The sequence below is a fragment of the Strongylocentrotus purpuratus genome, unplaced genomic scaffold (genome assembly GCF_000002235.5).
Source record: "Strongylocentrotus purpuratus isolate Spur 01 unplaced genomic scaffold, Spur_5.0 spur5_scaffold_14, whole genome shotgun sequence".
Classification (NCBI taxonomy): Eukaryota; Metazoa; Echinodermata; class Echinoidea; order Camarodonta; family Strongylocentrotidae; genus Strongylocentrotus; species Strongylocentrotus purpuratus.
The window spans coordinates 17854542-17870069 of NW_022145599.1; the positions used below are offsets into that span (position 1 = coordinate 17854542).

At 35.7% G+C, this 15528-nt stretch overlaps 1 protein-coding gene across 3 annotated transcripts in view; it reads left to right on the top strand.

Moving 5' to 3' along the window:
- Window positions 1-4051, top strand: part of LOC100891417 (ras-associating and dilute domain-containing protein) — a 71818-nt gene extending 67767 nt beyond the window's left edge. For 2 of the 3 annotated variants that reach the window (XM_030984349.1, XM_030984348.1), the window contains exons 11-12: window positions 670-809; window positions 3644-4050. In XM_030984349.1, coding sequence (XP_030840209.1) covers window positions 670-809; window positions 3644-3743 — 240 coding nt within the window. In that variant the 3' untranslated portion in view covers window positions 3744-4050. Of the gene's footprint in view, window positions 1-669; window positions 810-3643 lie in introns of all 3 variants that reach the window. The other variant, XM_030984350.1, reaches the window with a different exon arrangement.
- Window positions 4052-15528: the final 11477 nt, after the last annotated feature.

A 15528-nucleotide genomic window follows, 5' to 3' on the forward strand; every position in this document is an offset into this window, starting at 1 on the left:
AACATTTATGCCTTTTAAAATAGTTTTTACAAAATATTTTCAATGGTGCTAATGGCTTTCCATAAATGTTCAGTCCTACTTAGAGATAAGTTCAACTTAGGATCTTTGTAAAACCCCCCCCCCCCCCCTGGTCTACAATTATGGAGGAAGAAACCGATAATGCTGTCATCAAACTCTTTCTTTTTCTTTTCCTTTTATATTGTCAATCCTGCTTTCCCATAAACCAAACCTCAAATATTATTTTTCTCTTCAAAATGTCATTTATAATCTGATGTGTCATGGGTTTTTTTAAGAGTCTGTTAACAGAAAAAATCAAATGTTAGATAAATCAAGTAATATGTAATGCTCTTGTCTTTGTGATATTGAGGTATCGTATTGGAGTGAAAAGAATAAAATGAAAAATTGCTTTTAATAAAATTGTTATATTGATCTCCTGATAGGCTATGGAAACGCAAGAAGACGGATCACTTCAGATTATTATAATAATTATAATAATATTGCCCTTTTATATAGCGCCCAATACATTGATACAACGATGTGTCTAAGCGCTTTACAGATATATTAGTACCCCGGTCATCGGATTTAGGCTTACCTGGGGAGCATTATAGCATGAATTAGAGAAGTAATGGCAATACCTTGAAACCCTTTTCCACTTTTTACTATTTGCAGCACACGGTCTTGAAGTCCCCTGGAATCTACATCTGTAAGGTACTGCCTGGTGGATCAGCTAATCAGTGTAAGAAACTTAGAGTTGGAGACAGGATCCTAGCAGTCAATGGAACCAGTCTCGTGGGGGCTGACTATGATAGGTGAGTGGTAGCAAGGGGTAGGGGTGATGGTGGTGGTGGTGGTGGTGGGGGTGGGTATCTGTAGTTAGTAGTGGATCAGTAGTTGGAGACAGGGGGACACTATGAAATGTGAGCTTAGAGAGAGTTCACTCCTGTAATAATATCCCGCAGGGTAGAGGGGGTGTATTACTTAGCTGGGGTGTACATGTAATTACTACATAGTTTGTGTGCAGACTGCGTAATGATTCCATTACCTAGTTATAGAGAAATTATAATTAGGATCTACCTATATGACCCTTGCTGTCAACTCCTTTCGAGTCAACAACCCCTTCTCATATGATCTTAAACGAACTTTGTAAAATTGGATTTCAAGAGGAAAAAACTTTGTGTGTCCTGTCTATGTGTGACAAGTATCACTTCCTTGTTTCGTAATCCACATTGTCCCCTCTCAAACTAGGGGTGCCGCTTCACAGAATGGACAAAACAAATCAAAACAAGGGGCTTTGGTCAGTACTACTGAGGTCGTGTACATCACCATGACGATAAGTAGCCCGTCTGACCACCCCTGGCACCTTGTAGACAAATCAAGAACAGCTGGAGCTAGCCCTGAGGCTTGATGTCCTAGTTAGGGTTCACAGACGACACTCTGGCTTGTTCCTCTCTATTATATCATAGACTTGTACATCATCCCTTTGGAGCCAGAAGGGCGTTAACTCCTATCAATTTATGCAGAGCTAACGCCTTTCTGTCTTTGAACGATATACTGATTAACACAGGTGTCTATTGCCCCGGGGTAGTCACTCTTCATGGTCTAGTGGACATCATAACCCATTGAGAAGTTCATAGGTTCAAGTCCATACTAATTACTCATCTCATAATAATAATAATAATAATACTCAGTGTTTATATAGCGCCTACGGTATTAGAATCACCAATGGCTTCCAAACTTAGAGAATATTACCCCGGCTTTAGCTGTGCTGCCATTGCGGCGCTCTAGCATTTCAAAGAATTAATTTTTGCCAAGTACATAGATGATAATGACGCGTCTTCATAGTCAAGTGGACATCACGATGCCTTGAGAAGGTCATAGGTTCAAGTCCATACTAATTACTAATCTCATAGATGATATGATGCCTCTCCATGGTTTCGTGGACAACACTAATCCTTAAGAAGGTCATAGGTTCAAGTCCATACTAATTACTAATCTCATAGATGATATGATGCCTCTCCATGGTTTAGTGGACAACACTAATCCTTAAGAAGGTCATAGGTTCAAGTCCATACTAATTACTAATCTCATAGATGATATGATGCCTCTCCATGGTTTAGTGGACAACACTAATCCTTAAGAAGGTCGTAGGTTCAAGTCCGTACTAATTACTAATCTCATAGATGATATGATGCCTCTCCATGGTTTAGTGGACAACACTAATCCTTAAGAAGGTCGTAGGTTCAAGTCCATACTAATTACTAATCTCATAGATGATATGATGCCTCTCCATGGTTTAGTGGACAACACTAATCCTTAAGAAGGTTGTAGGTTCAAGTACATACTAATTACTAATCTCATAGATGATATGATGCCTCTCCATGGTTTAGTGGACAACACTAATCCTTAAGAAGGTTGTAGGTTCAAGTACATACTAATTACTAATCTCATAGATGATATGATGCCTCTCCATGGTTTAGTGGACAACACTAATCCTTAAGAAGGTCGTAGGTTCAAGTACATACTAATTACTAATCTCATAGATGATATGACACCCTTCATAGTCTAGTGGACATCATGATTCCTTGAGAAGGTCGTAGGTTCAAGTCCGTACTAATTACTAATCTCATAGATGATATGATGCCTCTACATGGTCTAGTGGACATCATGAGCCCTTAAGAAGGTCATAGGTTCAAGTCCATACTAATTACTAATCTCAAAGATGATATGACGCCTCTATGACGCCTGGTTGGCACCATATGCTGTCACTCTCTCTTCCTCTCTCCAGGAAAATGTCTCTGTAACACTTCCCTGTGCTGTCTGTTTCATTTGGGCTGTTTTCATCAGCTCGAGATTGCCAAATGGCCTGCTATTTGTGATTTGGGAAATATTCCTGAAGTTACAAATCGCGTCGTCATCAGCTCGAGACTTGGCCTCAAAACTTGAAACTCAAGCTCGAGATATTAGCTTGAGATATTTTGGTCAGCGTTCGCGCTAGTGCCAGTCTTCGGGCTGGTGAAAACGCACTGGACAAATAGCGGGATATTTTGCAGACGAGCTCAATATATCTTGGGATGATTATCTTAACCAAATGTCCCGCTAATTGCAACTTCGGGCTGATGAAAACGCAAATTATCCAGTTAATTTGCGATCGGGATAGTTCAAATAGCAGGATATTTGGCAATCTCGAGCTGATGAAAACAGGCCTATTGTGATCATTGTCCATATGAAGTATATTGCAAATCTATCCCTCTCTACTCTCATGGGCGGATTATAAGTTATATTTAGCAGTGAGAGTTTACTTATGTATAACACCCTCCTTGGGGGGTCAGTAAGCAGTTCCACCATCCATCGATGTCTCTTTCATCATGTCAAAGCTCATGCTGAAATAGTGAAAACATGAACTATTTTTTAATGCAAGTAAATCTGGTGATAAATAAGCCTCTAACTTTCCAGAGCCCCCAGGAAATTGCACCACAACTGGGTTATAATTCATATGTGACCTAAAGTATATTACTTTTGTTATTTTTAATAATGGTGTTCTAATGACCCAAAAACTTTTCAAATCAAGGCAAAGTAAGTTGTATTTTGAAGAAAAAACTTAAATTTAATCACTTTTTTTTTCTTTCTGTTTTCTCATCAACAGTGCTATGAATCTTATCAAGAATGCCGGCGACAAGCTACGCATTTTGGTCGGGAAGTCAGATAACAACATTGCCATGAAGATCACAGCCTCCAGCTGCTAGAGCGATGGCCAGACCCTGATTGACTGAGGGATCAACCAATGCTTGCTGACAACTAACCCTCAAAAGGCCTGTTTTCATCAGGCCGAAGTAACCTGCTATTTTAACTAGCCCGATCTCAGATTAGCCAGCTAATATGCATCTTCATTCTTCATCAGCCGAAGTTGCAATTAGCGGGCTATTTGGTCGAGAAAATATCCCAAGAAATTTTGGTCTTGTTTCCAAAATAGCCCACTATTTGGGAAATATTTGGGCTGATTTGCGCCTGTCCGCCTAGTTTGTGATGAGCGTATTGGTCTTGTGAAGACACAATTTCGCGCTTCTGGAAATATCCCGAGTATGAGAGTAGCTGGTAACTTTGCAACTTTGGTCTGATGAAAACAGGCCTCAAAGATCACACCAATGACCAGGAAGGACTGCATGAGGGTGACTAAGGGGGTAGAGGGCAGTCTTCCATTTACCATTGGAAGCAAGGTCGAGTTTTGAGTCATGCTGTACTGAGTTGGCCGATATGTATATATCGCTACAAGAGCCAGGAGTACCCACGTATTAACAGTTTGTAAAGAATCAGATACAGTATGAATAAAGATACCAGTCTTAACTTGTGTAGAATTTAAGACAAAGTTAGGCTTTATTCCTTGATTATCAACCAGTACCTAACTCCAGTGTTTAGACTTTTCATACTTTGATAGAGAAAATGTATGGTTTGTGATGTGTTCCCAGTACCTTTATGTCATGTTTCATAGAATGTCATGAAAAGAAGAGAAACATGTAACTGCAATATATTCTAAAGTTTCTTGCTAATTTAGGAACTAAAAGGTGGTACGTTATCCAAGGAATGCAAATTAAAAAGAGATATTTTATCTTTGTCCCCAATCTGAAAGTGTTGGGTCAGAAGCGAATTGCGAGCCTAAAAGTGACTTAATCAATGAAAATGTTGGTTTTATGTTCTCACTGAAATCTTTTTGGTTGAAATCATTTTTTATAAATTGATTTACTCAGTGTTTTCAGATTGAGGAAGAGTTGCAAAAAGCACAGACAAATGAAACACCAGAAGCAGAACAAAATAACCATGTTGTCATGTTCAAAAATTTACAAATACTGCAATATTGACGAAATGCATCTGTAAGTGATTTTCTCTGTGCACCGTTCATATTTGCGGGGGGGGGGGGGGGCAATACTGCAATGATACCACAGTATTGTGGTATTTCCCTGTTCATTCCGCAATAAGACTATTCATTTTGATCGGCATACATGTTAACAAGAAACAACTTACTAACAGAAAAATAATTTCCCCCCTACCATTTTTTTTTCTTTAAAAGGGCGTTATAACATTAGGAGATCTTTCTTGACAACTCATTAGTTCTTTATTTCCTCTATTGGTTTCTATTGGTTTGTTTAATTACAGTTACACTTATATTATTGTGGTTGCATATCAATGTTTACAAGACTTAAAAAAGGTGATAGTTTTGATACGTGCGGAGCATTTCTTGGATATGTCATAAGTACAAATGTATAATTACATTATGCATAAATAGGGCGTTAGTTTCATATCCTGCTGCACAAGCATAATTGATTTATTACCGGGTATTGTGAAGTCCATCTGACATGTTCGTGCATGTGGCTAAGTTAGGCTTAAAGGTATTAATCATCAAATACAATTCCATAAATAAAATGTTTCAAGTACTTTTCTTAAAGCAATTGAACAAGACAACAAGCAATCAAAATATAAACTGGTACACCCCAAAATGAATGCAAGAATTACTGAAAGTTTTAAGCCTACACATGGGTTTGTATACGCATTGGTCAATACATTAAGAAGGTGTATATTTGTATACACGTAAAACAAAAGAATGGCAAGTTATGTTACCACACACTAAGTGGGAAATCATATCAATATGTAGAAGTAAATACAATTTATCTTGCCAAGATTTTTTAGTGAGTTTGAACAAACTTTTTACGTCCACTCAAACACACGATTCAAGTGCTGTGCTGGCAGAATAAGCAGTTATTAGCATTGTTCTTATTGTAAATAATGACTTATTTACAAACTTAACAAAAATGTAAAATACTGCAAATTTTACAACATGTATATGTTTTTCAACATTTTAGAAGAGATTTACAATTCAAATGGAAGAATTTTTTGAGAATTAAGCATGCTGAATGCATGAAGCACCTTTAATCTAGATAGACATTTTATGACAATGTCCATCTCTTGGAAGTGAAACTGCATGAGAAGGTACGGTGTTATATTACCTATTTATTTCTTATTATAATCATTATATGTTAGTTTCAGTGGTTGATATTTTGTATTTGTCTCTCACTTTGCCAAAACATGAAAGAAGGATCTAGGTTGTTTTCAAACTAGGAAGTATATACAACAATGTTTAGAGTTGTTAACAATGACATTGTAATATGTGAAAGTGCAAGTTCATATTTGAAAATGAGGCTTTTAAGCCTGTGATGTATTTACTGTTTGTGCAATTGCTTTTTCATCTTGGAAAGTATCTTATGAATCTTGAGGCCATTAATATTTTAAAAGTTGAATGTGATTGATTGGAAGTGTTAATAATGTTTGTATTTCCTCTAGAATAATAGACATATTTGCCTAAATTTCTAAGGTTTTATTTCTTGAAATGTATCATGCGTAATATGATCCCATCACATTCATAATAATGCTATTTGATGTGTTTGACAATGTACAGTGGTTTCCATTTTAATGAATGAATATGATTGTTTATTGAATGTGTAACCCAGCTCTGTCATAAAAATGTTACCGAGAAGAGTATTGATATTTGTGTTAGCTTGCCATGTAGAATATATATTCAAATGATTATGTAGAATTTTACCATGTATATCTTTCTTCATTGTATATTTTGTAAATGAACCTGTTCATAGTCATATTATAATTATCACAATCATTGATGTGTTTTATTAAATTATATGCATGCAAATGCCCAACATACACTTGACAAGTATAACTGATTGCATGGTTTTAGACAATCGCAAGAGTGCCAATGTCTCATTTTTTGTGTAGTTTTTCTAATACTTTTCTTTGCCTCGATTCTAAAGTTCCTCGCTAGAATCTATACATGTGTGGGGTTTGTCATATTTAAAGGGAAATTTGTGACTATCTTTCTTCTTTTGTGTAATAATGACACAGAGATTAATGGTGTAATTTCATAATAACGGTGGATTGTGTATCTTCGGTGTGTGACTACAACATTAATATCAAGTCTATTTTTCATATACCCTAGCATTAATCAGATTGTGTCATGTCCTACACAGCAAGATCAATAATAATTTCAAGACAGATTTAAGTTCTAGCTTGATACAAGCTTTAAATAAGTGTCGCTATGACATCCCATTTGATATATTGAACATAATGTATTTTTGAAATGCAGTATTTGGTATGCATTGTGTGTCATATGCATGCATATCCGGATTCACAGTGCTTGATTTGAAAGACTTGCAAATAGCATACAGACTTCCTGCCCCCAGTCAGTGTACAAACTGAATATCACTTTCCATACTTAGTTTTACTTACAGAAGTATCCTTTTACAAGCATCTATGGACATATCAAATGCTCATATTATGTGCAAAGTCACTGAAAGAGAATGTGGAAGTTTACTGTGATAAATCGTTTTAAAGGTCAAACAAGATAATACAGTGAATGTGATGTAAAAGAGTTTTATTTTTAACCTAGGGAAACAATTACATGGTGACCTCCAGAAGCCTCCATCCCTTCTAGTGAGTCATTATTTTGGGGCTGCTTAGGGTAATCACACCGCTAACAAGATCCTTAACACTGTCTACCGTGCAACACATGTACATACATAAGAAACCTTGCTAATGGCTGTGAAAATAAACTGCTAAGGTACCCGGAATGTGTACTGGTACATCTAGCATACAGTCACTCAAATTTTCTACCATCAATTTTTAAATCTGCGTTCATTCATTTTTTTAATGAATTTTTTTTCTTGTTGGCACATTTTCTAGAAAATTGCCAGCAAATTCAGTGACTCAACATCCCCACATTCAACATGGACTGGCAATATGCCCTGCATTCATTGAATGTTTATGTGAAGAGACATTGTGTAGCAGAAGTAGGACTTGTTACTGTTGATTATAAACTATCTTTCACAAGCTTCATGCCTTGTTGATATAATCCTTTATAGCTCCTAAACAATAATTGGGTGATTGCCTTGGCTGGCAAGGGCTATTGCTTAAATTTGAAAGAAAAACTTTTATTTTACATCTATTTTTGAGAGCCTGTGTTCTTTTGCTGAGGTGTAACCTGCATAGATAGCGATCTAGATGCTACACTGCATGGGCTGGTTAGTCATATATTTCCCAAGGCACTAGCTTGAATGACTAATTGCTTATGTTCTTAAACACTGAAGAAACCTTGCATTGAACTGTTTTCCTTTAACTTAATTTGGGGTCATGGAGCAATTCCCAAAACGTTGGTATTCAGGTACCGGTAAGTCAGTCCAATTTCTTTGTATGAATACTTTTACAACCATGCCTTGCAGATAAATGAAACAAGCCAGACAGTCAGATACTTATCATTTTTGATAAATTGCCTGATTGAAAACCTTTGCACAAATGATGACAGTTGTGTGTAATAAATGGTAACAAACTTTTGTTAATTGGTAATCACCCACACATCATGTAAGAAGAGCAAGACACCAATATATAGCAATACCGGTATTCACTTTACAAGGAACCGTGCGAAGTTTTAAACATGTGGATGGTGGCCACATTTGAAAAGATTCCTGTTTTTATCTTTTTTTATGCATTACAATCTTCCTGTTATACAAATACAAAAGGAAAATCTGAAACATTCAATTGTGACTATAAGGAATACAAAAATCTATATTTCTCTCTGTTGCATGTCGAAAATCAATATGTACAGTCTTTCAGATAACAATATTATTACAAATTTATTGTAAATATTTATAAAGCATTATTGATTATAATATATTCAAAGAATGATTCTATCTGATGCACAGTGCACAGTCTGTAGATATTTGGTGCTGTTGTATGATACACATATCTTATGTGATTCAAAATTAAAATGAGAAAATTGAACCTACGTTAACTAAAACAAATGATATGTCATGTGCTGTATAAAAGATCACTTATATAAGATTAAAATGATTATGTCATACAATAAATACATATATAACATTTGAAATGACAAACCTTCTCATGTGTGTATTATTTGATTTCTCTATATTCTCGATATATAATAATATTGTGCAACTGATTCTGTTGGAATAGGAATAGTCAAAACCTCGTACCACTTATGTAAGATCGAATATTTAATTGATTACTGAAAGATACCTTCAGTTAAATGTAACATTGACAGTTAGGAAACATAACGTCTGTTTAAAGCTGGAAGGACATTCACTCTGCGTTAAAGGTAAAGACCAGTATTGGAAACGCCCCAATTTCAAAAAATGAAATGGAAGCTCTCATTACCAATCATGTGAAAGAATATGTTTTGACTAATACATGATGATAAAAAACTTGCCGGGAAACCGCCTACTAATTCATATATTTGGTAAATTTGTTTCTCTCATGGTCTGTGAGAGATATAGGGTAGTCCCATATACATCTTTCTGTGTATAGTGCTTGTAACTTTACGAAGAATGGGCCAAATTTCTTATCATTTTGATGATTCCAGAACCTTGCAGATGCTAGATGCTAGATGATCAACCTTTTCTGATCGATTCCACAACATTTCTTTCACAATGCAATCGCATGACCATAACTGGTCTATACCTTTAAAGTATATGAGATAATGCCCTTCTGGCACTAAACAAACGATAATTTATTTACAAACATACATAAATATACATGTACAAAATCTCCATGGCACATTTTGCAAAGAACAGACATATGGAAATACAAGTTTGTTTTTCTATTTTAACAATGGGAGAAGGAATATTAACCAAGGTTAGGTTTAATAAAGACAATCGAAACTTGTTTTATTCATACATTTCTTTGAAATATTCACCTTTGACTGATGTACTGAAAGTACATAGAACTTGAAAAAGAATAGCCATTGGGTGAAGTAAGTGTCTACGTTTTGAAATGAAATGAAATGAAAAGTTGGCACTGGAGCAAAGTATTCAGTTATTGTTATAGGAAATAAAAATGTACTCGGACCCTCTTCCTAAGGACAATACATGAAATCTAAAGGAAACGGAAAACAAGCACAAACTATTATTTTCTTCCACACAATGATATTACTGGTTGTTTTTATTTTATGCTGTTGCCCATGAAGTTGGAATAATTTTTTCTTACCTTCATTTCATGATATGATTGTGACAAAGTGGTTTATTCTTGATCGATATCGTTTATAACTTCTCGGAACTTTATTGATCGGTCTCTATGAATCTTTAGATTGATCAACAAAATTCTGACAATATTCTAACTTTATCTATCAAGTAGAAATCGTATTCTCCAAATCACTTCATGATAAAGAGTTAACAAAATCTTATTCCCCCCTTATGGGCAGCAGTTTAATTTTCTGTCCTAATCTTCTTCTTCTTAACTTCCTCATTAAGTTACGAAAATAAATTTTGACCAAGTGGTGTAGTAGTAGAGGTTAAATTCTATTAAATTCTATTAACCAAGGGTAGATTTAAGACAATCAAAACTTGTTTTATTCATACATTTCTTTGAAATATTCTCTTTTGACTGATGTACTGAAAGTACACAGAACCTGAAAAAGAATAGCCATTGGGTGAAGTAAGTGTCTACGTTTTGAAATTAAATGAAATTAAAATTGGCACTGGAGCAAAGTATTCAGTTATTGTTATAGGAAATAAAAATGTACTCGGACCCTCTTCCTAAGGACAATACATGAAATCTAAAGGAAACGGAAAACAAGCACAAACTATTATTTTCTTTCACACAATGATATTACTGGTTGTTTTTATTTTATGTTGTTGCCCATGAAGTTGGAATAATTTTTTCTTACCTTCATTTCACGATATGATTGTGACAAAGTGGTTTATGCTTGATCGACAAAGTTTGTAGCTTCTCAAAACTTAATTGATCGGTCTCTTTTATTATTAATCTTTAGATTTGTCAACAAAATTCTGAGAATATATGAACTTTAATCTATCAAGATGAAATCGTATTCTCACAATCACTTCATGAAAAAGAGGTAATAAAACCTTAATCCCCTTATGGGCAGGAGTGTAATTTTCTGTCCTAATCTTCTTCTTCTTAACTTCCTCATTTAGTTACGAAAGTAAATGTTGACCAGGTGGTGTAGTAAAGGTTAATTTCCAATTTTCCCGTTTCTATCCTTTTTCTTTTTAGCCCAAGATAACCCATCATGACTCATTATAAATCATGTCACTGATGCTTTATAAAGCAGGTCAGTGCTGACTATAAAAATCAAATTATTTGACCCCGAAATATAGGCCAGTAATTCTGCTTTACTTGCACATAAAGTAAACGAGTGCAAACTTGCATTCACTATACATCTTTTCTTAAAAAGCCAACTAAAAGGTGTCTTAATGATTGATGTGTCATCTTATATAACATCAAGTCAGGATTCTAGTATTGAACAATATGGAAGTGTTCAAATCATTAATTTATAAATCACTCTCTTTTCAACATGATATTTGACTAAGTAAGCCAGTCCATACTTTTATTCAATATTTCTCGGCTTGAAATTTTTCTGAATTATTAATTTCGTTTTCTAATGTAATTCATTAGGCAGACCATAATCATTACCAAACAGTATTCTGTAACTCTCAAAAGTAAATCTAGCCATTTGCTCTCATCTGCCTTCAAATTTAGTCTTGCATAGCAATTAAGTTCATGATTAATGAGACAGTTTCCTAGTTTCTAACAAAAAGTTATTGTACTTCAGTAAATAAAAATAATTTGAGTGACTGCTGGAATTAAGCCATCTTTTCACTGTTTGAAGTTACCATAATCCATAGTGAACATGCTATTTTTATTCGTGGGTTAGTTTCATCAATCCATCACCATTATACAAAACATTAATGTCATCTAGTTTCTTTTCATCAAGCTAGTACGTGGTCACCGGGCATACACGTGACATAACAAGCACGAATTTAACCTGAACATAAACAAGACGTATTTAGAAAGTGACTCATCAATTAGCACGTTATTTCCGTTATTTCATGACAGTTGGATTAAAGGGGAAAAGTTCACTTCCTTAAAGATACCATTTTTCTATTAAAGGCACTGTTTAACAATCTTTCCAGTTTGACAAATCTGAGATGCATGGCCCTACGTTTTATAAGTGTCTCAGACACTATTCTGTGATATGGTGTAATAATTATGTCCCTTTCACTCCTTATATGTTATGTTTAATTGGTTTATGTATTTGTGCGTTCCTTTATTATTGATATACTATTTTTGCAACTATAAGTTATAGGGGGCTGCAATCTACAAGCCCAGATTTTCAGCAGTCCCCTCCATGACCAACCTGTTTTATATGCCTATTGTACACTGTGGACCAATTACAAATATATTGTTAAGTTTCATTGTTTTACTATGTACAATGCAATCCCATGTACTTTATTTATTTTGTTGGAAATGGAAATAAACGAAATGAATAGAAGCCCTAACAAAATTGCGCTTCAAAATGATCATGAAGTGCCTCCAAAAAAATGAGTCCAAACCATGTCGGAGGCAATATAATATTAGTGGTAACATTGGTCTAGATTTCAGTTAATTAATTACTCCTCTAGATATGAATATTTTCGTGAATTTAGGGTTATTGATACCTTGGTACTTATCTAATGAAACTTCAATTATCCCATTGAAAATGAACATTGCTATCATTCATACTAAGCATTGACAATCATATGCCAAATCATCGATCAAAATAATCAACAATTTTAATGCGCAATGTTAAATTTTCTTTAACTTTTTCTCTCTCTTCCCTGTGTGTTGGAATATTATACTTTAATAAATAGGCCTATTTGCAATATAAGAATCTTGTTGAAGACTTCAACACATTCATATTATCATGTAGATAAGCAAACTTGTTATTGGTGGTGAGAGATTGACTTATAAGTCCAGCAAAATCATTACCACAGCTGTACAATTCATGGATAATAATATTTTTATACGTGACATCCCTGCCAAAATAATAAGTGCCTCACACAGTGTTACCATGGAGATTTTGGAACCCTTTTATAATGACAATCTGCTTTAAACTGTTTTCACACCATTCTCACCGTGTAACATTTTGTAACACATTAGCCAGTAGAAGAATCAAAGAGTGCATGTATACATCAGTGTCACCACACCACATAGTGAATATGGAAATATTTTGGTGTAGTGCCAATAACGATGTGAACACATTGTGTGACATGGGGGTGTTTTACAAAGACTTAGATCGTATTTAAATTGGACTTAACTATGGCAGGCCATTCATGCCACTGATTGCTATCACCATTGGTCTCTGTAGGGACGTCACAAATCTACAGAAATTACATTTCTTGATAGTTCATTGTTAAAGAAAAAAATGTGGATTTGTGACCACGATTTGTACGTCCCTTGAGAGACCAATGCCAGGAATGATGAGAGCAAATGACAGGAACGGCCCGCCATAGTTAAGTCCGACTTAAAGTCAATCTTAGTCCTAGTCTTTGTGAAATACCCCCATGGTGTGCCATACTGAGGCCATTGAAAGCAGTTAACACACACACACACACACACACACACACACATTGTTTTAACCTATTTAATGTGGATGATGTTTTGCGTAGAGCCGATTATGATGTGAACACGCTTTGTTTCACAGTGTGTTCACACTGAGTGTAATAGTGTTACACACTGTGGCCCATGAAAGAATCACATGCTGTGTAATCCAGTATCCCTATATAGTGATGAACACAGTGTGTGACACAGTTGTGACACACTGAGGGTAATGAGATAATCACAACAAGTAGTACCACAGTGTTATTACGATTCATATCACCATGCATTTGGATTAATTGTTTAATGTGAACACACTATTTTCACAATGAAGTACATTGTGACACACTGTGGCTAAAGAGAGAATCACAGTTTTCACACTACAGTGTCATTACAATGTTATCACGATTCATATCACTATGCATTTGGATTAATTGTTTAATGTGAACACACCATTTTCACATTGAAGTACATTTTGACACACTGTGGCTAAAGAGAGAATCACAGTTTTCACACTACAGTGTCATTACAATGTTATCACGATTCATATCACCATGCATTATGATTAATTGTTTAATGTGAACACACTATTTTCACATTGAAGTACATTGTGACACACTGTGGCTAAAGAGAGAATCACAGTTTTCACACCACAGTGTCATTACATAAATATGTGGAACATTTTTGCATAATGCTGCTAATTATGTGAACACATTATTTCACTAGGTATTCAAACTGTATAAACATCTGGTAAATGAGAGAATATCACATAGTGTGTGCATCACAGTGTCATAACAGAGTAAATTTTGGAAGAGTAGAATAATTCTGAGGACTGTATGAAATTGCGAACAAAGTATATTCCCATCAGTGTGAACACTATATTCTTGTCCAATCAAGAACCGTCAGAGCTGACAATCACCGTCGCCATAATCCTCCACATCTTTCTCAATCTTACATAGTCTTACAATCCACATGGATGGTTGCGGAATGGACTTCCATCTCCTGTACACCAGGCCGGTTATAACCACACTAAACGTCTGATGCTTGGATGCAAGGACAAATGGGATGAGGGCGCTTAATGAAACATAAATCGTCTCCGCAAGTTTGTAGAGGATGGATGGGCAGGAAGGTAGAAGCATACAGACGAGTTTGGGAGGGACCAACACAAGGTAGATGATGGTGAGGAGGGATAAGAGTTGAGAAACTGATAGTGGGTAATCAGATGGTGAGGATTGTCTCCGAGAAGTGCCTCTTGAGGATATCCTGGAAGACCCTATCAGCTGTAGCTCATACGACTGTGCAGAGTGTTTCCCACCGTGCATATGCGTCTTGTTCATATTGACGTTTGGGGATGAATACATTTTCATCGAGGCTGTTTCCTCTGCTCCACCCAAAGCTATTTCATTGATCACTCCATCATCATCATCATCATCATCACAATCATCCATGTTATCAACGTCACTGATTTCTTCCTGACTGACGTCACTAACCATCGTTTCCGTGCTCGATTTCTTCCAGTGTATGCTCTGCACAAAGCTGTCTAATTTGATTCTCAATTTCATGCTATTTCTGTTTTGATTTCTATCATTTTTCTGGTCAACTTCACCCTCGTCCTGACTCTCTCCATTTTCACTTAATTTCCGTATAGTGGAAGGTCTGAAAGTGTCAGGTTCTGAGTTGATGGGCTCTTGCTTCTTAGAGAACATCATCCTCAGTTCTTTGGTGATTGTACTTACTTCCACGGGATTGCTCGGCAAACGATCTCTTGTAGGTACTTTCTCTTTCACTGGTTTGCTCTTATTTCCTTTTCCTCTTGAAAAAACAACAAATTTGGGTGATTTGGAAACTTTTTCCTGTTTTGGGGTTACTAGATCAGGCTGCTTTCTCTGTTTTCCTTTGCCCTTTTTGAAACTTGTGACTGGACGGGCTAACTGGACCTCTTCAAAAGGTGAGCTTGGGGTCAAGTATGCATCCGGGTCCCTTCGTGGGGTAGGCCGCCTCTTTTTCCTGGGCACGTATTTATGCTTTCGACGATTTATCTCATGAATGTGGATTTTAGAGTAATTCCTCAATGTAAATAGT